This window comes from Mustela erminea, chromosome 9 (genome assembly GCF_009829155.1).
Source record: "Mustela erminea isolate mMusErm1 chromosome 9, mMusErm1.Pri, whole genome shotgun sequence".
Classification (NCBI taxonomy): Eukaryota; Metazoa; Chordata; class Mammalia; order Carnivora; family Mustelidae; genus Mustela; species Mustela erminea.
In genome coordinates this window covers 61918671-61942020 of record NC_045622.1, presented here as the reverse complement: position 1 = coordinate 61942020, position 23350 = coordinate 61918671, and the positions used below count along the sequence as shown (strand labels likewise).

The following is a 23350-nucleotide window of genomic DNA, read 5'->3' as shown; positions in this document are numbered from 1 at the left end:
GAACCCTCCTACACTGTTGGTGTGAATGCAAGCTGGTACAGCCACTCTGGAAAACAGTATGGAGGTTCCTCAAAAAGTTGAAAATGGAGCTATCCTATGATGCAGCAATGGAACTACTGGGTATTTACTATAAAGATTCAAATGTAGTGATCTGAAGGGGCACTTGCACCAGAATATTTATAGCAGCAATGTCCACCGTAGCTAAACTTTGCAAAGAGCCTAGATATCCATCAACAGATGAATGGATTAAAAAGATGTGGTATATACAACAGAATATTATGCAGCCATCAAGCAAAATAAATCTTGCCATTTTCAATGATGTGGATGGAACTAGAGGGTATTGTGCTAAGTGAAATAAGTCAATCAGAGAGGAACAGTTATCATATGATCTCACTGATGTGAGGAATTTGAGAAACAAGACAGAGTATCATAGGGGAATGGAGGAAAAAATATGAAACAAAAGGAAAGCAGAGAGGGAGATAAACCATGAGAGACTCTTATTCTCAGGAAACAAACGGAGGGTTGCTGGAGGAGAGGGGGGTGAGAGGGTGGGGTAGTTGGATGATGGACTCTGGGGAGGGTACGTGCTATGGTGAATGCTGTGACTTGTGTAAGACTGATGAATCACAGACCTGTACCCTGGAACAAAGAATGTATTATATGTTCATTAAAAAAAAAAACCACACCAAAGACTAAAAAAAGTGCTGTGAAGTGTGTAAACCTGGTGATTCACAGACCTGTACCCCTGGGGATAAAAATATATGTTTATAAAAAATAAAAAATTAATTAAAAAAAAAACCCACAAAGACAAACAATAACACCTGTCAGAGAATCCAGGTGTTTTCTGTGAAGGTTGTTTGGAAAAAGGAAAGAACATGACAGAAATGCATATAAACTACTAGTAGTTAATAAGGCTGCCTACATGATCATTTAACAAGGTCACTTGGTCTAAAATTTGTGCAAATCTCAAGGTCTGCTCCCCTGACATGGGACTTGCTTAGCCTTCCCACTTGAAACTTTCTTTTCTTTGGTTCATATGTTGGTCTAGTATGGACTCCCCAGTCAGAGGTCTGTCAGTCCAAAACTGGTAAAAACACCTGGGCTCATTTAACTGAGTAGCTACGTGGGAAAACAGATAGCAACTTTTAAATAGACCGTGATGAATTTTTTTAATAAATTACCTGATGGAAAAAATATTTAAAAGCATTTGATATTATGGTGAACTACAACAACAGCAAATATAAATACTAAATTGAACAAGTGTCCTTTACATCTTTGGAACTATAGACTCCATGGACTCTGGAAGGGGAGAGGATGGCCTCAGGTCTACTGACCCTGCACAAAACTGACTGCATAATGGTTAAATTAGGAGGTTTGGTCATCAAGTAGAATAGGGCTTGAATTTTTTTTAATCCAGTTACAAAGTAGAAAAAATAACTTCAGTTGCACCCTTGGGTATCCAAACTCAATAAACCTGCATACTTCTAGGGTATTTTAAAGCTGATACTTACATTCTTACTTAGCCTTACAATAACTATATTGTAGGTACTATTAGTCCCTGCTTCTTTATCATTCATCATTAAAACTGTATTAAGGCTATTAAGTGCCTAAATCTGTACTAGCCTCTAGATATTTCCTGTAATACTAGATTCTTGTGCTTTACCCAACATCTACTGGGCTCAAATTAACACTAATAATTTTAATGTCAACAAAGTTCTAGATGGTGGAATCTGACAGCTACTTACATTTCAGCATGTAGATACCTCACATGCATGCAGATGCAATCTGGAAATGTGGGGTTATTTTATGGAGTGACTAGTGGGCCTTTGGAGCTAGTAGATAAAAGTTCTACATGGAATAAACAATTCTGAAAAACATAGTCTGTAGGTTTTTAGAATCTCTTGGAATTTACTGAACCTCAATTGTACATAGCAGTGACCATCCTCCTTCTTTATGTCATTTTTCCCAGTTCCTCAACCTACTCCTTCCCAAATAAAATATCCATACACAAGTGTGGTAAAAAAAAAAAGGCATTTGATAATGAAATATCACCTTAAAAACAAGATAATATCTAGGATCAGAAAGACAAGAAATAAGTGTTGGTGCAGATGTGGAGAAAAAAGAAAATTTTGTGCAATGTTGGTGGGAATGTAAATTGGTGCAGCCACTGTGGAAACAGTATGGAGATTCCTCAAAAAGTTGAAACAGGAATAATATATGATTCAGTAGTTCCACTAACAGTTACTTACACAAAGAAAACAAAAACACTAATTCATAAAGATATAAATGTACCTGTGTTTATACCTGTGTTATTTACAGTAGCCAAGATAATAAAAGCAACCCAAGTACCTGTTGATTGTGGCCAATATATATATATATATATAAAAAATATTAATATATATATTAATATATATTAATCAGCCATAAAAAGGAATGAAATCTTGCCATTTATGGCAATATGGATGGACCTTGAGGGTATAATCCTAAGTGAAATAAGTCGGAGAAAGACAAATACCATATGATTTCACTTATATGTGGAATTTTAAAACAAAAGAAAAGAATAAAGAGACGACAAAAACAAACTATATGGTTTCACTTATTTGTGGAGCATATCAAATAGCATGGAGGACAAGGGGATATGGAGAGAAGAAGGGAGTTGGGGGAAATTGGTGGAGGTGAACCATGAGAGACCATGGACTCTGAAAAACAATCTGAGGGTTTTGAAGGGGTGGGGGTGGGAGGTTGGGGGAACAAGGTGGTGGGTATTAGAGAGGGCACAGATTGCATGGAGCACTGGGTGTGGTGCAAAAATAATGAATAGTGTTATGCTGAAAATAAATTTAAAAATGTAAAAAAACCCACAAACCATAAATACAGAGCATGGTTGCCAGAGCATTGGGGGAGGGGGTGGTTGAATGATGGTGAAAATGGTTAAAGAGCAGTGAGAGATACAGGCTTCAGTTATAGAATAAATAAGTCACCAGGATAAAAGGTACAGTGGGGATAAAGGGCATGTAGTCCATAACACTGTAATAGTGTTGTACAATAACAGATGATAGCTACATTTTGTGGTGACCATCCCATAAAATACAGACCTAGTCAAATCACTATGCTGCATACCTGAAACTAATGTAAGATTCTATGTCAACTGTACTTCAAAAAATAAAATAAAATGGTAGAAATACAGACACATTAATTCATTTGACAAATCAAATTATATTCCTTCATCTTACTATTAGAAGATACCCTTTGCATTATGGTGTTTTTGCCATGGAAAATTAGCAGAAATCTTTGAAGAGAAATGAACTCTGAGGGACAGCCAGAAGCTCTCCCTAGATGCTGGAGTGTGTCACAGCTTGTATTTTCCCAGGACTCTCTTCAAGGCTCCCATAACTTCCTTATTCCTCAGGCTGTAGATAAGGGGGTTCAGGGCTGGAGTGACAACTGTGTAGAAAAGTGAGATGATGTTGTCTTGCTTGGGGCTATGGAGTGAACTGGGAAGAACATACATAAATGTGGCAGCTCCATAGAACATCCCAACCACCATCAGGTGGGAAGAGCAGGTAACTAGGGCTTTCTGCTTCCCCTCACTTGAAGGCATCCGAAATACAGTACACAGGATTAGTGCATAAGAGGAAATGATAGTAAAAAGAGGGGGTATCAGGAAGGTTACACCCATCACATACACAAACAGTTCATATCTAGAGGTATCTGCACAGGCCAACTTCAGCAAAGGTGGGATCTCACAGAGCAGGTGCCTGATCTTCCGGGACATGCAGAAGGGATAGTGCATGGTATACACAGTATAAACAAAGGCACTTATGGATGCCAATACCCAGGCTGTGGCCACCATGAACCAGCAGACCTTTGGCCTCATGAAGACCATGTAGTTCAGAGGATGACAAATGGCCACATATCTGTCATAGGCCATGAAGGCCAGTAGCAGATCCTCTGCACCACCCAACATCAATGCCAGAAACATCTGAAGGGCACAGCCCACAAAAGAGATGGTGTTTTCATTGAGCAGAAAATCCATGACAGCCTTGGGAGTGACAACAGATGTAAAGAGGAGATCCATGAGTGAGAGCTGCCTGAGCAGGAAGTACATGGGCACGTGGAGCCGGGAATCCACTGTAATGACCAAGAGCAGCAGGCCATTGCTGGTCAGGGCCAACATGTACAGGACTGTGATTGTGGCACAGAGCACTTCAGGAGACCCACTGTCATTCAGAATCCCCATCAATATAAAGCCACTTCCCAAGGTGGAATTCCAGTGCTCCATTCTGTGTTGTTTCTTTAGTTTCCTAGAATCAAATACATTCTCAGTGAATTTTTGCTAAGGTGGTCCCTAGTTTGTAACATCATAGGCTCCTGATGATGGCCAACATTAATCCAATGAGGCAATGTCTTTCCTACTGGAAATGGACTTTACCTGTTAACCTCTCAGTTTCTGACACTTTTAATTCTTCCTTAATGAAATATCCATCTGAATGGAGAGCAGACATCACAGTAACTTAATATTAAGACATCAGTACACAAAAATGTTATTCAGGACATCAAACTTTGACATGTATCTTTCCACAATGATTAAATCATTTCTCTAGAAATCAATATCCTAGAATCCAAGCCCTTGGTTATTTTTGTACCTATGTTTTCAGTAAACTGTTTATCTAATGATTTAAATACTCACTTAGTGTCCTAACAACCTGTTCTGAATATAAAATTCTAAAGCCAGTACAGAAGTGTGATTTCAACAAAGCACTTCCCCTGTATTTTCCTTATAACTTATGTTCAAGTTTGTTTGTAGCATTCAAGGCTATAGATATAAGTCTCATAGGAAGAGCTAAAATACGTCCACCTTAGTCACTTACCTGGACCAGCTCCATACTCTCCATGTGTTTGAGGGAGAAGGGATTCCATGCTCTCTGAGACTAGGGGATGGAGTGTTTGACATGTATTGCCTTTATGAGCTAAACCTTTAAGATCAATTACAACATAGGTGTTTCTTTACTGGTTATGCAAACAAGGGAGCCTGGGAGAACTCAAAGAACTGATAACTAATGAGGCCCTGCCCAGGAAGATCAGAGTGTTTGTGTTTAGGAGAAAGGATGAAAGCTGCTCTTAACAAAAGAGTATGTGTTGCATGTTGTAATCAGGCTCAATAATTCTATCTGCCCTCTATTACACCTGACTGAGATCCCCAATCTCCTTCCTGCTGGGCCAGAGTGTCTACATTGGATTGAATGGCCACAGGATAGACAGGATGAATTCCTGTTCTGGAAAGCATTAGAGCATATGACAGGCATATCATTGGCTCTTAGATGGTCCTTTGATTTGGAGGCATTTATTACCAGATAGGTGCAAAAATCCCATATCAGAGGCCAGCAAGCCTGGGGTCTAAGGACAGGTACTTATACTTCTACCAGGAAGTGGTCACTCAGACCTGGGATGTGGCACAGACTCTTTCTTCATTTTCATGGGTTTTTCATGTTTAGGAAACTAGGAATATAGGTCATTAGGATAGGGGACAGATCCCAGAGCACTAGAGATTCTGAAAGACAATGTAGCTTAAGCTCTTAGGATCTGCTTTGGTCTCCGGTTTCAAAACTCAACATACATAGAGGCTGCAGACTTCCCTGAAAAAAGAGAGAAAGGCTTTACCCTTTACCTCAGATAGTGATAAGACAAGCTGCCAAACCATGCAACCTGCCTCGGGGTTGTTTGAGAGTCAAGGATTTTCCTGTAGAAATGCAGAAAGAGTACGTTTTTCCAGGAGTGTCTGACTGGTTTAAAATTTGCCAAGTTGGGTTAAGAGTTTGAGGAGTCTGACCAACACAGATGTCAGGGCCACTTTTTCTGGTCCTTCTATTCCTCCACAGGTCTGCTACAGAGATGTAATAGAGACAGAGGGCTAATACAGTCTTGGGTAGTTTCTGTGAAGCTCTTACTTCAGAGGTGGATTTCCTGTTTTCACACCTGTGGAGAATTAGGAGATGCTGCTTCTATCACTCAGGATCCCAGGTCGAGAACCCATCCAGCATCCAGCTCTGGAGAAGTCGTCAGACTGAGTTCTTGGGTCCAGATGCTCAGACTGTCATTTACTCTTGTTAAGATCTGGGAGCAAAGAGGAAAGCAGCAGGAATCTGGGGGAAGTAGATATTGGAAGAGCTGCCCAAGGGAGGCCCTGCCATGCCTAGCCTCACTGTCCCTGGGGAGAACAGTGAACCAGGGCCCTGTCCTTGGGGAAGCTGTTCTGGCTCCATATCCCATGACCCCACCCTCTCTGCTTTATTCCATGCCTACCATTCCCAGGGACTTCTCATCTCAGCTGAAAGGGCCTCCCCTGGAAATGCTGGTCCACAAAACAGGATGTTAATGAGTCCTGTTGGGTATGTTTCCTGGCCTGGCATCTCTGTTCTGTTCTCTCACTAAATGAGCTCAGATGCTCCAGAGTTCTACCCTATCCTCAGGAGGCACTAATGGCCCATTTCTAAATTGCTGATTGGATAGACCAGGAAGCAAGGGTCCATTTCATGGTGAAGGCTCTGCCCCATATCTTAAGGTGAGTTTTGTGTCAGCCATAGGACACTCCCAAAGTGTATTCTGTGGAGAAGCTGGCCTTGTAGTTATTACCAAGATTCTAAATCCTCAGGTTCATTCCCTGTCCTGCTTGTTCTGTCATTTACATTTTTTCTTGTGTCCTAAGCTCTCCCTCCAACTTCATTCAGCTTCCAAATATGATAAAGATTTCCCTGTTCAAACAAACAATCAAATAACAATTTGGCTTTTATTTCCTTTATGGACTGTATCTCAAAATCCCCTCCACATTTGCCATAAACTTTTTCAAAAAGAATTTATAATAACTGGGTCTTCTCCTACTCTCAACTGCTCATTCATTATAGGTGAAGGTAACATTTGCCACTTGCTACATTACAGAACCCAGAAATAACAGTATCATAACCTAATCAGAGAACCCAGAAATAATAATGGCATAACCCAATAAAATTGTATTTCTCACTTATTAACAGTTTAGTGCATATTTCTTCTTTAGGGAGTTGTCCTTAATTGCTCTCCTGTATGGGATGGTGTGGAGACCCAGAGTGTTTCCATTGGTGAAGCCAGTCAACATTTCCAATAGGTGATACCCAGATTGACAAAAATCCTTTCCATTCTGGGTAATCTGAAAGGAAAGAGATCCTACTCCACTAAGTGTGGGTGTTTTTACAGCTCAGACTTCACTTCATGGCACACTTTGTGGCACACTTCACTTCTTCATTATATTCCTCAGCACATTTACATCACTTCCTGCCAAGTACTGTACCTGAGCTGAACTGACATACTTTGTCTCAAGATCGCCAAAGTCCTCTTTGCAAAATCCAATAGTATTTATTATATCGTGTTACTCGGTTTGTTTTAAACTCACTAAATTCCCACATTCCTCCTTCTAAGCTTTGTCTGTTCCATATTAACATGAATAATTTCTTTTTCCTTCTGATCTCTGGGTTAATCTTGTAGCATACTACACTAACATATAAGTCCAGAAGGGCAGGAAGTAGGCCTGTTTTGTTCCCAATCACATTTCAAGCTTCTAGCAGAGTAACTGTATGGGATTGGTACCCAATCAATGTTTCCTAAATATGAATGGAAGTGTCCACCAAAGCTCCTCTCAAATCCCAACTAAAATATATATGAAAAACTGTCTTTTCAGGTCCTCAGTCCATTTTTTAATCAGAGGGTTGTTTGGTTGTGTGTTTTTTCTTTTTTGGTATTGAGCTGTATAAGTTCTTTATATATTTTTTGATATTAACACCCCTGTTGAATATATCATTTGGAGTAATCTTCTCCCATTCACTAGGCTGCCTTTTGTTTTGTTGATGGTTTCTGCCATGGTAAAGAAGCTTTTTATTTTGGTGTAATCCCAGTAGATTATTTTTGCTTTTGTTTCCCTTTCCTGAGGAGACATATCCATAAGTATATTTCTAAGGCTTATGTTTCTTTTAGGAGTTTTGTGGTCAGGTCTCACATTTAGGTTCCTAATCCATTTGAGCATATTTCTGTGTTCAGTGTAAGAAAGTGGTCTGGTTTCATTCTTTTGCATCTAGCTGTCTAGTTTTCCTAGAACCATTAAATGAAAAGACTGTCTTTTCCCCCATTGTATGTTCATGCCTCTTTTGTTATAGATTAATCAGGTGAGTTTATTTCTGGGCTCTCTATTCTGTTTCATTGACCTGTATGTCTATTTTGGGGCCAAAGTTATACTGCTCATGTTACTATGACTCTGCAGTATATCTTGAAACCAAGGATTGTGATAATTCCAGCATTGCCTGACATTTTTCCAAAGAAGACATAGAACCAACAGACACATGAAAAGATGGTCAATATCACAAATTATCAGGGAAATGCAATTCAAAACCACAAAAAGATATCACCTCACACTAATCAGAATGGCTAGTATCAAGACAATAATAAATAACAAGTATTCGTGAGGATGTGGAGAAAAGGGAATCCTCATACACTATTGGTGGGAATGTAAAATGGGTGCAACCACTATGGAAAACAATATGGAGTTTTCTCAAAAAACTAAAAATAGAAATAGCATGTGATCCAGTAATTCCAATAGGGGTACTTACCCAAATAAATGAAAACACTAACTTGGAAAGACATGTATGTCCATTGTTTACTAAAACATTATTTACAAGAGCTAAGATAATGGAATCAACCCAAGTGTCCATCCATAGATGAATGGATACAAATGATTTAGCATGTATATATGCCATAAAAAAGAATGATATCTTGTCATTTCCAACAAAATGGATGGACCTAGAGAGTACTGTGTTAAGTGAAATACATCAGACAGAGAAAGACAAATACTGCATGATTTCACTTGCTTGTGGAATCTAAAAAGCAAAACAGATGAACAAACAAACTAAAAAATAGACCCATAAATACAGAAAACAAAGTTGATGATTGCCAGAGGAGAAGGGATGGGAACATAAGTGAAGGGAATTAAGAGGTACAAACTTTCCTTTGTAAAATAAACAAGTCAGGGAGATGGAAAGTATAGCATTAGAGACATAATCAATAATATTTTAGTAACATTGTATGGTAATGGATGGTGACTATATTTATTGTGGTGAGTACAGAATAATGTATAAAATTGTAGAATCACTATGCTTATACTCAAAACTAATATAACAACATGTGTTGGAGCAGATGTGGAGAAAGGGGAACCCTCTTACACTGTTGGTGGGAATGCAAGTTGGTGCAGCCTATTTGGAGAACAGTGTGGAGATTCCTCAAGAAATTAAAAATACAACTTCCCTATGACCCTGCCATTGTACTACTGGGTATTTACCCCAATGATTCAGATGTAGTGAAAAGAAGGGCCATCTGTACTGCAATATTTATAGCAGCAATGGCCACGGTCGCCAAACTGTGGAAAGAACCAAGATGCCCTTCAACGGATGAATGGATAAAGAAGATGTGGTCCATTTACACTATGGAGTATTATGCCTCCATCAGAAAGGACGAATACCCAACTTTTGTAGCAACATGGATGGAACTGGAAGAGATTATGCTGAGTGAAATAAGTCAAGCAGAGAGAGTCAATTATCATATGGTTTCACTTATTTGTGGAGCATAACAAATAGAGTGGAGGACATGGGGAGTTAGAATGGAGAAGGGAGTTGGGGGAAATTGGAAGAGGAGGTGAACCATGAGAGACTATGGACTCTGAAAAACAATCTGAGGGTTTTGAAGGGGCGGGCGGTGGGAGGTCGGGGTACCAGGTGGTGGATATTATAGAGGGCACGGAGGGCACTGGGTGTGGTGAAAAAATAATGATACTGTTATGCTGAAAATAAATAAATTTTAAAAAATTAAAAAAAAAATAAAAATAAAAATAAAATTTTAAATAATAATAAATAGTAACAATTGTCTATAATCCAATTTCACAATCTCTACATAGTATCTTTACCTTCTGTAATTGTTGTTAGATTAAATATTTGGTCTGGAAATCAGTAAGTCAGTAAACAAATAACAAATAAAATATCTATGAAGAGAAAAGTATTTTATAAACTGACTTTGGGTCAGGAAAAACTAGAGATAAAGAAAAGTTATAGGTCAAGGTTTAGACAAAATGTCCACCAACTCTATAATTTAACAAAGGGTATATATATAAAAAACAAGTTTTACTTCAAATTTGCAAATTTAAAATTTGACATACCCAAAGAATTTAGACTGAGTTGTATTTATGTCTAATTCCAGAATAAAGAGACTCTCCAGACCAGAAAATAGAAAAATATCCAGTGGTACGGAAGCTAGTCCCAGTCAGAGCTTTCCACAGTTTTTACCTCCTCTTCTACCTCCTTCACTCAAATAACCAGAGGACACAGTTTTCAATTAACATCAAAGAACTGGGCAGACAGCATGCATCCGAGACAATTTGTAGCAAGAAAAACATAATTAGAAACAATGAGTGTGTCTCGGTTTAGAGTCCCTCAGAAGTTGATCCTGAGCAAGGACTTGAATGAAAAAGAGTTTATTTAGGAAGTTATTTCAGCAAAAATTAGTAGGATGGGGAGGAGGAACAGAAAAGCAAAAGAGCAAATAAAGGTTGTATCATTAAGCAAGTCACTGTGGGCGACTGGATCTTAATCCTCCTGGGCAACTCTAAGAAAGAGAGTAGAACATGTATCTCAGAGACATCACACCTAGGGTGTGAGGGACCTGGGGTATTTGTACACCAGCTTTCATCAGTCATCAATTAAGTTCTGGTTGCTTGCAGGGGCATTAATTCCCTGGGCCATTCTGGCCTTCTGGACATGTGAGCAAAACTAATCATATCAGGCAAAGAAAGTTTGTATGCAAAATATGTGGATAGTGGCTCTTGGAAGTCAAGCTGCCCTGAAATGATAAGGGTCAAAAGATTATGTGGAAGGCATTGCCCTAAGTGTTATATTATAAGACAGCAATATTTAATATAAAGAAGTGCTCATGATATGAGGAAGTTGAGAGGCAAAGTGGGGGTTTTAGGGGATAGGGAAGAAAAAAATGAAATAAGATGGAATAGAGAGGGAGACAAACCATTAGAGACTCTTTCTCACAAAACAAACTGAGGGTTGCTGGGGTAGGGATGTGGGGAGGGTGGTGGGGTTATGGACATTGGGGAAGGTATGTGCTATGGTGAGTGCTGTGAAGTGTGTAAACCTGGCAATTCATAGACCTGTACCCTGGGGCTAATAATACATTATATGTTATTAAAAATTTTAAAAAAGATAAAGGAGTGCTCAGAGTTATAGTCATAAATTTACTAGAATGTACAAAATGATGAAGATATTTTTAATTTATTTTTTATTTATTTTCAGCATAACAGTATTCATTATTTTTGCACCACACCTAGGGCTCCATGCAATCCGTGCCCTCTATAATACCCACCACCTGGTACCCTGACCTCCCCACCCCACCCCTTCAAAACCCTCAGATTGTTTTTCAGAGTCCATTTTAAAAATGGTTGAATGATAACTCTAATGGAGAATAAATAAATATAATATAGTATATTTTTTTGAATTGTACTACTTGACCGAATTTCCTAGAATTTCAGGTAGATATTGCATCTCCACTATTGTAGTGGAATAGAAATATTATTTGAATTCCAAAGATAAGACAGTATTTTCCATGTACCTCCAAATTCTAAACATGAGAGAGGACTTCCATGGAAGTGATCAAAAGAGAATTTATAGGCATTAAGCCCTAAACCCTTTTATGGTATAAAAGAGAGATAGTCAAAAGGTGGTGGAGAGGAATATCCTGAAGATATGTTTCAAGGTAGTCATTTACTCCTTCTTCCATGAGAAATAAGGTGCTTCCCCTTACCTTAAGTGAAAACAGCGTCAAAGGTACTCCAGGAAAACTTCATGTGTCTTATCTGGAATTTGACTAATGTTAGAACAAGTACCTTCTTCACAAATAAAAAATCTAAAGGTCAATTATGGACTCACATAGTCTTCTTAGTTGAAGAGAAGACACTGCATTCCACATCCCAGAATTGAACAAAATAGGATCAAGCATGTCTCCAATTAGCCATATGTGAATCCTATGGAGAAGAATTAGCCAAGACTCTTTGTAAAGGTGACTCAGGCCAATAGAACTACCTGGTAGGTTTAGGTGACCTAAGAGAGGGGTAAACTATTAAGGGAGAGTCATATGTAACCAACTAAAAGAGTTAGGGCCTTTAAAGAGATGATTAAGTTAAAATTGGTCATTATGGTGTTCCCTAGTCTAATCTGAGTGGTATCCTTATAAGAAATGGAAATTAAAGACACACAAAGGGACGCCTGGGGGTTCAGTTGGTTGGACGACTGCCTTCGGCTCAGGTCATGATCCCGGAATCCCAGGATCGAGTCCCGCATCAGGCGCCCAGCTCCATGGGGAGTCTGCTTCTCCTTCTGACTTTCTCCTCACTCATAATCTTTCTCACTGTCTCTCTCTCAAATAAATAAATTTAAAAAAAGATTAAAAAAAAAAAAGACACACAAAGATATATATGGGATACACGCACACGGAGAAAGTCCCTGTGAGGACACAGAAAGAAGGTGGCCATATGCAAATCAAGTAGAGATGACTCAAGAGAAACCAAACCTGCACATATCTTGATCTTGGACTTACATCTTTCACTTTCTCTTTTCTCTCTTTTCTTTCTCGTTTCCTTCTTTCCACCCACCCCCCATTTTCCAGTCTCATCCCAATTCAGTGATTAAATTTTCCTATCCAAAATATTTCTGGTGGTTGTGCACACCAGCCACTTTCAGTACAAAATCTTAAAATAACATTTTGGAGTTCTTGTCCCTATCAACAAACACAAAAGTTTCTATAATTGGTTAAAATATTATGCTATTGTTCTCAAACTTTTTTGGGCTGACAACTCTCTAAAGCTCCATGTCCACTAGGAAGAGGATTAGCAGCAATTGTCTTCAGATTCTTTTCACTGGAGTTTGGTGAAATGTTTAAAGAAAAAGAAACCCCATTCAAAACACTGAGACTTATTCAAGTTCTTCATGTATGTGAAGCAATTTTAATTATTACCTCACCACCACTGCATGCTCTCTTGAGAAATAAGATAGAAAGAGAGAGAGAAAGGAAAGGAAAGAAGGAAGGAAGAAAATGGATGGAGGATGGGTGAGAGGGAGGGAGAATTCCGAACGAATAAAATTGAAATTTTGGTAGGACTTATTCCTGGAGAAGGAATCATATGTAGTTTTATTTTTTTTTTTAACACTTCTCACAATCAGAAAAGGAAACATTTAATTCATCTGTCCTCCTACTCCCTCCAAAACAAAGAATGATAAATGTGAAAGCACTCTCCCATTTATTGGTATGAGGGATTGCAGACAGCTACAAAGATGAGGAGGGTATGTGTAGTGATCTGAAGGGGCACCTGCACCCCAATGTTTACAGCACAAATGTCCACAAATAGCCAAACTATGGATAGAGCTCAGATGTCCATCAACAGATGAATGGATAAAGATAATGTGGTGTGTGTGTGTGTGTGTGTGTGTGTGTGTAATGGAATATTATGCAGTCATCAAGAAATGAAATCTTGCCCATTGCAGCAACGTGGTTGGAACTAGAGAGTATTATGCTAAGCAAAATAAGTCAAACAGAGAGAGATAATTATTATATGATCTCACTAGTATGTGGAATTTAAGAAACAAGGCAGAGGATCATAGGGGAGAAGAGGAAATAATGAAACAAGTTGAAACCAGAGAGGGAGACAAACCATAAGAGATTCTTAATCTCAGGAAAAAACCTGAGGGTTGCTAGGGGAGAGTGAGGTAGAGGAATGGGGTGGCTGGGTGATGGACATTGTGGGGGGGGGGGTATGTGTCATGGTGAGCACTGTGTGCTGTGTAAGACTGATGAAACATAGACCTGTACCCTTCAAACAAATAATACATTATGTGTTAATAATAAAAATCTAAAAAAAAAATGAGGAGGGTTTGGAAAGCAATTAGGTGACACATGAAATTAGCCTAGGATAAAGCAGTACTTAATAAAGAGGGGAGAAGGAATCAGAGTCAATCATATTGGTAGGGAATTCTACATGGTCGAGCTTACTTGTCAAAGACTATAGACACACATACACACACAGACAACTGTACATATTTGCACAGTCTTTCATACTGGCCAATGCTATGCATAAAATCATCCACCAAAAAATGGAGGAGAGAGAAAAGAGAAAGAATAAAGGAGGGGTCATGATGCAGTGGAGTTAAATTCATTGCAGTGAGGGCTTGAAAGTTACAGAATCACTCTAGTGTTCCATCACTTTTAAATGGAAATGAGGAAACTGGAGTTAGTGCATCTATGGGTAGAGTTCCATAAATCCCAGAAGACTCCTTTATGTCTGAACTAAACTCTGGCTTCTTAACCAGTTACTGTTGACTTATTCAGGAATATGGAAGCAGAACCACAGTAAGCTCACAGGTGACTGTATAACAACTTGGGGGCCCTATGTCATTTAGCGGGTGAAGGATGCTAGCAATATATTCAGGAAGGTTAATCAAAATTTTTTTCTTGGTCCAACATTTCAAGGGTGAGTTTATTCTCCATTGACATATTTCCCTCACAGAAAAACTGAAGAAAGAGTGCATAAGACAACAAAAAAGTGCACCTCCTCTCAGGACAGAACACAGCTCTCTCTTGTCCCAGAGGTAATGAAATCTTCTAAGGAAGGCATGAAGGTTTATACATATTGTGATGTCCTGGCCACAGCACTTGCACAAAATAGGCATTTAATGAATACTTGTGGAAAAGAAAATCAACTGAGGCATATAAAGTTAGGGAAAGAAAGAATGAGAATAGTATAGGTATTGTTGTCGATCACAATCTTCCAAGTGCTTAAGAAAAATGTCAGAAATCACTACCTCTGAAGGTAGATTATCTTCTAACCAGGTTCCTGAGGGCTCCCTTCACTTCCTTGTTCCTCAGGCTGCAAATGATGGGGTTCAACATGGAAGTCACAACTGACTAGAACACAGAGATGACCTGATCCTTTTTACTCATTGTCTTGGAATTGGGTCTCTTGTAGGCAAATTATTCCAGAGCCATAGTAGAGAACCACAACAGTGAGATGGGAGCTACAGGTAGAGAAGACCTTGAGCTTCCCTTCCCCTAACTGCATCTGAATCACTGTGGAGATATTATGCCAGTAGGAGACAAGGATGAGGGAGAGATGTGCTAACAGGATAATCACACCCATTGAAAAGAGGGCCATCTCAGCCTTGTATGTGTCTCCTGAAGCCAGCTTCAGGAGTGCAGGAGGTTCACATATTCTGTCCCTGGTAGGGAAGACACAGTGTAAAGGCACTATCCACTGAACATACAAATGCTCCACTGATCCAAGATACTATGACCAACTGGACACAAACCCTCTGGGTCATGACTGTGGAATAATGCAGGGGCTTGAAGATAGCCACATATTGGTCATAAGACATCACTGCCAGAAGTGCACATTCTGTACACCCTGCTAGAAGGAAGACAGTTATCTGTAGTGAGCATCCAGCAAAGGAAATGGTTTTCCTTTTTAGAAGGAAGTGGACCAACATCCTAGGAACAATGCTTGTAGAGAAACAGAGGTCAGCAAAGGACAAGTTTTTTTTTCTTTTTCTTTTTATTTAATTAATTAATTTATTTATTTTAATAAACATATGACATATTTTTATCCCCAGGGGTACAGGTCTGTGACTCGCCAGGTTTACACATTTCACAGCACTCATCATAACACATACCCTCCCCAAAGTCCATATCCCCACCACCTTCTCCCATCCCTCCTCCCCCCAGCAACCCTCAGTCTGTTTTTTGAGATTGAGTCTTTTATAGTTTGTCTCCCTCCCAATCCCATCTTCTTTCATTTTTTTTCTTTTCCTAACCCCCAAGCCCCTCACATTGCATCTCCACTTCCTCATATCAGGGAGATCATATGATAGTTGTCTCTCTCTGATTGGCTTATTTCGCTAAGCATAATACCTTCTAGTTCCATCCATGTCATCGCGAATAGCAAGATTTTATTTCTTTTGATGGCTGCATAGTATTCCATTGTGTATATATACCACATCTTCTTTATCCATTCGTCTGTTGATGGACATCTAGATTCTTTCCATAGTTTAGCTATTATGCACATTTCTGCTATAAACGTTTGGGTGCACGTGCCCCTTCGGAGCACCATGTTTGTATCTTTAGGATATATACCCAGTAGTGCAATTGCTGGGTCATAGGGTAGCTCTATTTTCAGTTTTTTGAGGAGCTTCCACACTGTTTTCCAGAGTGGTTGCACAAGCTTGCATTCCCACCAACAGTGCAGGAGGGTTTCCCTTTCTCCGCATCCTTTCCAGCATCTGTCATTTCTTAATTTGTTAATTTTACCCATTCTGACTGGTGTGAGGTGGTATCTCATTGTGGTTTTGATTTGTATTTCCCTGATGCCAAGTGATGTGGAGCATTTTTTTCATGTGTCTGTTGGCCATCTGGATATCTTCTTTGCAGAAATGTCTGTTCATGTCTTCTGCCCATTTCTTTGATTGGATTATTTGTTCTTTGGGTGTTGAGTTTGCTAAGCTCTTTATAGATTTTGGATACTAGCTCTTTATCTGATATGTTGTTTGCAAATATCTTCTCCCATTCTGTCAGTTGTCTTTTGGTTTTGTTCACAGTTTCCTTTGCTGTGCAAAAGCTTTTGATCTTGATGAAATCCCTATAGGTCATTTTTGCCCTTGCTTCTGTTGTCTTTGGCGATGTTCCTAGGAAGAAGTTGCTGCAGTTGAGGTCAAAGAGGTTGCTGCCTGGGTTCTCCTCAAGTATTTTGATGGATTTCTTTCTCACATTGAGGTCCTTCAACTATTTTGAGTCTATTTTTGTATGTGGTGTAAGGAAATGGTCCAATTTCATTTTTCTGCATGTGGCTGTCCAATTTTCTCAACACCATTTGTTGAAGAGGCTGTCTTTTTTCCATTGGAGATTCCTTCCTGCTTTGTCAAAGATTAGTTGACCATAGAGTTGAGAGTCCATTTCTGGGCTCTCTATTCTGTTCCATTGATTTATGTGTCTGTTTTTGTGCCAGTACCATACTATGTCGATGATGACAGCTTTGTAATAGAGCTTGAAGTCTGGAATTGTGTACCACCAACTTTGGCTTTCTTTTTCAATATTCCTTTGGCTATTCGAGGTCTTTTCTGGTTCCATATAAATTTTAGGATGGTTTGTTCTATTTCTTTGAAAAATGGATGGGATTTTGGTAGTAATTGCATTAAATGTGTAGATTGCTTTAGGTAGAATAGACATTTTCACAATATTTTTTCTTCCAATCCAGGAGCATGGAACATTTTTCCATTTCTTTGTGTCTTCCTCAATTTCTTTCATGATTACTTTATAGTTTTCTGAGTATAGATTCTTTACCTCTTTGGTTAGGTTTATTCCTAGGTATCTTATGGTATTGGGTGCAATTGTAAATGGGACTGATTCCTTAATTTCTCTTTCTTCTGTCTTGTTGTTTGTGTGAAGAAACACAACTGATTTCTGTGCATTGATTTTATATCCTGACACTTTACTGAATTCCTGTACAAGTTCTAGCATTTTTGGAGTGGAGTCTTTTGGGTTTTCCACATATAGTATCATATCATCTGCAAAAAGTGATAGTTTGAATTCTTCTTTGCTGATTTGGATGACTTTAATTTCTTTTTGTTGTCTGATTGGTGAGGCTAGGACTTCTAGTACTATATTGAACAGCAGTGGTGATAACTGACATCCTTGCCATTTTCCTGACCTTAGCAGAAAAGCTTTCAGTTTTTCTCCATTGAGAATGATATTTGCAGTGGGCTTTTCATAGATTTCTTTGATAATATTGAGGTATGTGCCCTCTATCCCTACACTTTGAAGAGTTTTGATCAGGAAGTGATGCTGCACTTTGTCAAATGCTTTTTCAGCATCTATTGAGAGTATCATATGGTTCTCATTCTTTCTTTTATTAATGTATTATATCACATTGATAGATTTGCAGATGTTGAACCAACCTTGCAGCCCTGGAATAAATCCCACTTGGTCTTGGTGAATAATCCTCTTTTTTAATTTATTTTTTATTTTCAGCATAACAATATTCATTATTTTTGCACCACTCCATGCAATCCATGCCCTTTTATAATACCCACCACCTGGTACCCCAACCTCCCACCACCCGCCCCTTCAAAACCCTCAGATTGTTTTTCAGAGTCCATAGTCTCTCATGGTTCACCTCCCCTTTGAATTTCCCCCAACTCCCTTCTCCTCTCTAACTCCCCAGGTCCTCCATGCTATTTGTTAATGTACTGTTGGATCCTATTGGCCAGTATTTTGGTGAGAATTTTTGCATCTGTGTTCATCAAGGATATTGGTCTGTAATTCCACAGAAGAAGACGTAAGTGGAATGAATGACAGAATTAGGATTTGTAATGTAAGTCAAAGGCTCATGGTATTACACAGAAAAGAAACAAATATGCTATCTTTCTGTAGTGTGGAATCAAGGAACAGGTGGTTAAGCAGAATCAATGCAAATATCTGCAACATCTTAATATTCCTCAAAGTTAGTTTGTTGTTCTTCCTTCTTTATTTATGTGTTATTCTTTAAGGATCTCATTTAAGTTCCTTGGCCAAACTATCAGTTATATCTAGCCTACCTTGAAAGTTATCTGACAACTAAACTAAAAGGCCACCTACAGAATGGTAAAAGATATTTGCAATTACCATATCTCATAAAGGACTAGTATCCAAGATATTTAAAGAACATATGGAACTCAACACCCAAAAAGCAAATAATCCAGTCAAGAAATGGGTGGAAGATGTGAACAAATGCTTCTCCAAAGAACACATACAAATAGAAAACAGACACATAAAAAAATGCTCAACATCACATGTCATCAGGGAAATACAAATCAAAACATCAATGAGATACCATCTTACACCAGCCAGAATGGCTAAAATTAATAAGACAGGAAATAAAAATTGGTGTCTAGGATGTGGAAAAAGAATTAGCCAAGACTAACCCTCTTCCACTGGGTGGGAATGCAAGCTGGTACAGCCACTCTGGAAAACAGTATGGAGGTTACTCAAGAAGTTAAAACTAAAACTACCCCATGACCCAGCAATTGCACTACTGGGTATTTACACCAAAGATACAGGTGTAGTGAAATGATGGGTCACATGCACCACAATGTTCATAACAGCACTGTCCATAATAGTCAAACTGTGGAAGGAGCCAAGATGTCCTTCAATAGATGAATGGATAAAGAAGATATGGTCCCTATATACAATGGAATATTACTCAGTTACCAGAAAGGATGAATATTCACCATTTGCATTGATGTGGAAGGAACTAAGTGAAATTACACTAAGTGTTTACACTAAGTGAAATTAATCAAACAGAGAAATACAATTATCATACAGTTTCACTCATTTGTAGAATATAAGAAACAGTGCTGAGGACCCTAAAGGAAGGGAGGGAAAACTGAATGAGAAGAAATCAGAGGGTAAAAAACCATGAGAGACTCTTAACTATGGAAAACAAACTGAGGGTTGCATCAGAAGGGGATGTGGGTGGGGGGTGTGATAACTCGGTGATGGACAGTAAGGATGGCATGTGATGTGATAAGCACTAGGTGTTATATGCAATTGATGGTTGAACATTTCATCTGAAACTAATGATGCACTATATGTTGGCTAATTGTAAATACTTTTTTTTTAAAAAGGAGAAAAAAGTTATCAGACAACTGACCACTATTTCTAAGCTTGAATCCCACATTTTCATTTTTTTCTGGATATTTTATTCAATATTTTATTTAAACTTTAGTTAATTAACATATATGGTAAAATTGGCTTCAGGTGTAGAATTATGTGATTCATTACTTACATATAACACACAGAGCTCATCACAAGCGCTCTTCTTTTTTTTTTAATGGCAATTGCTTTTATTTTAATTTAATTTTTATTTATTTTCAGCATAACAGTATTCATTATTTTTGCTCATCACCCATTTAGCCCATCCCCTGATTACCTCCCTCCATCCACTCTCAGTTTGTTCTCTATGGTTAAGAGTCTCATATGGTTTACTTTCCTCTCTCTCTTTTTTCTCCCCTTTCCCTATGTTCATCTGTTTTTTTTTTTTCTTAAACTCCACATATGAGTGAAATCATATAGTATTTGTCTTTCTCTGATTGACTGATTTTGCTTAGCACAATACACCCTGCCTCCATCCATGTCATTGCAATATTTGTGATAGAACACTTAGCTTATGTCTCAAAGTGAACTAATTTAGTTAATTTTACTCCACAAATAATTTTTAACTATAGGGACCTCATTCCTGGAAATACCACTGCCATTTTCCCTAAACATCATGACCTAAAAATAGAAAATCAGCTTTGACTTCTTTTATCCTCCTTGTTTTCTCAGGATGATCACTCATCAAGTTCATTTTTTCAATCATCTTTCATATCTCTATATTTTCACTGCCATTGTCATTCTTGCTAGTCTAGTATGTCATTCAATTCTGCTTGTATTATTATCACAATACCTTTCTAATTTTTTCATACCCTAGAATCAAATACATCTTGTATTCTACTAACTGATGAATTTTCCAAAGTAAATTGGTTTCATATATCCATTAAATAAACTCCAAATTCTCTAGATGAGCATTTAAAGCCTACTACATCCTTACCCCACTGTCCTTCCTATTTCTTTTTTTTTTAAGATTTTATTTATTAGGGGCGCCTGGGTGGCTCAGTGGGTTAAGCCACTGCCTTCGGCTCAGGTCATGATCTCAGGGTCCTGGGATCGAGTCCCGCATCGGGCTCTCTGCTCAGCAGGGAGCCTGCTTCCCTCTCTCTCTCTCTCTCTGCCTGCCTCTCTGCCTACTTGTGATCTCTCTCTGTCAAATAAATAAATAAAATCTTTAAAAAAAAAAAAAGATTTTATTTATTAATTGTTCAGAGAGAGAGCAAGGGTACAAGCAGAGGGAGCAGCAGGCTCTCCGCAAAGCATGCAGGACTTGATCTAAGAACCCTGGGATGACTTGAGTGGAAGGCAGACATTTCACTTACTGAGTGACCCAGGCATTCCTCTCCTTTCTGTTTCTTCCTTAGAAGTGTCTTTGTTTCAGTGAAATCAAGTGTTAATGAACCATTGATATTAGATTCTAAGAGCTTGGTAAAGTAAAAAAACAAAACAAAAACAAAAAAACAGAGATAACAAGAATATATCGTATGATAGAGAACAGCTTAAAAATTATAAGAGAATATCATGTGTTCACTTAGAAAAAAATGTTGAATTTCTAGAGGCAAAAACCAATTTTTTTTAAATTTCTTTTCAGCGTAACACTATTCATTGTTTTTGCACCACACCCAGTGCTCCATGCAATCCATGCCCTCTCTAATACCCACCACCTGGTTCCCCCGACTTCCCACCCCCCCGCCCCTTCAAAACCCTCAGATCGTTTTTCAGAGTCCATAGTCTCTCATAGTACACCTCCCCTTCCAATTTCCAAAAACCAATTTTTAAAAATTCTGAGTTACCAATTAAAAAAAAAAGCAGAAATATAAAGAGACTGAAAACCATAAGAAATATGAGAGACTATGGACTCTGAAAAACAATTTGAGGGTTTTGAAGGGGTGGGGGGTGGGAGGTCGGGGTACCAGGTGGTGGGTATTATAGAGGGCACAGATTGTATGGAGCACTGGGTGTGGTGCAAAAATAATGAATACTTATGCTGAAAATAAAAAATAAATAAAAATTTTTAAAAAAGAAATACTATATTGTTTTTTTAAAATATTTATAATTTATAATGCTCTGGGACATATGGTTTTACAGATGTATACCATATAAACATCAAATTACATTTAAATTACAGCATGAGATAAAAAACATCATTTTGACAGTTTCAAGTAACAAAAACCCATCTCAAACTATTTAAAAAGACATTTATTGCTATTGTAATTGATAAGGGCTGAATTCAGAATATGATTTATCCAACGGTTTAACATAAGAAGAAATCTGGGGTTTTTTCCTTTCTTTTTTCATTTTAAATTTATTTTTCTAGGTGCCACACTTATCTTGAGAAAGTCTCCACTTATTATCCTAAGATGATGACAAAAATCTTCCAGGGTTACTGCCCCACTCAAATATAAAAGGAGAGACAGAACATATTTGACCAAGATTTCTGCCAAAATTTCTGATATTCAGCCTGATTGGGACATATCATTTTAGCAATGGAGGTCAGGGAAGGAGGAATTAATTCAGTCTAGGTCAAGTCCTGGCAACTAGTATGGAGTTATGTGTACTGACTACCAAGGCAATAGGCCACAAACAGACCTCCCTTTAATGTTTTCTTCCCCCTTATCCTTTGTATATGCCTTAAAGAAAATAAACTATCTTATAAGGTCGCCACCCTTCAAGGTGTTTAAGGATAAAGAAAAGATAAGGGGTGGGTTTCGGGGATGCTGACACTTTTCTTTTTCTTAAGATGGGTGCTGATCACATGGCTATACTTACGATGTGAAAATTCATTGAATGGTACACCTATAATTAGTGTATTTCTCAGCAGATATGTTATGCTTTAATATAAAAGTTTAGTTTAAAATAGAATATTTGGCCAGTAAAATTGTGTTGTCTCAGAAAAGAGCACTCTTTTAAGATAATTGATCCACAATAAATTATCTAAATGAATTACTGTAATTTATTCCAGATTTTATGTTATATTATATTATTTCTTTTTTACTTTTTTTCATTTATTTATTTTCAGCATAACAGTATCATTATTTTTCACCACACCCAGTGCTATATGCAATCTGTGCTCTCTATAATACTCAACACCTGGTACACGACCTCCCACCCCCTCGCAACTTCAAACCCCTCAGATTGTTTTTCAGAGTCCATAGTCTCTCATGTTTCACCTCTCCTTCCAATTTACCCCAAGCCCCTTCTCTCTAACTCCCCATGTCCTCCATGCTTTTTGTTATGCTCCACAAATAAGTGAAACCATATGATAATTGACTCTCTCTGCTTGACTTATTTCACTCAGCATAATCTCTTCCAGTCCCGTCCATGTTGCTACAAAAGATGGGTATTCGTCCTTTCTGATGGAGGCATAATACTCCATAGTGTATATGGACCATATCTTCCTTATCCATTCATCCGTTGAAGGGCATCTTGGTTCTTTCCGCAGTTTGGCGACAGTGGCCATTGCTGCTATAAACATTGGGGTACATATGGCCCTTCTTTTCACGACATCTGTATCTTTGGGGTAAATACCCAGGAGTGCAATGGCAGGGTCATA

At 38.3% G+C, this 23350-nt stretch overlaps 1 protein-coding gene and 1 pseudogene across 1 annotated transcript; both read right to left on the bottom strand.

The window, feature by feature from the left end:
• Positions 1-3349: 3349 nt before the first annotated feature.
• LOC116599833 (olfactory receptor 2AG1-like) lies at positions 3350-4282 on the bottom strand. The gene has a single exon (XM_032359796.1). The coding sequence runs from the start codon at positions 4280-4282 to the stop codon at positions 3350-3352; it is 933 nt and encodes a 310-aa protein (XP_032215687.1).
• A 10655-nt stretch (positions 4283-14937) lies between these two features.
• On the bottom strand, positions 14938-17809 carry LOC116599832 (annotated as a pseudogene).
• Positions 17810-23350: the final 5541 nt, after the last annotated feature.

Excerpts from the sequence above, each read along its gene's own strand:
- LOC116599833 (XM_032359796.1), bottom strand. The coding sequence starts at position 4,282 with ATGGAGCACTGGAATTCCACCTTGGGAAGTGGCTTTATATTGATGGGG.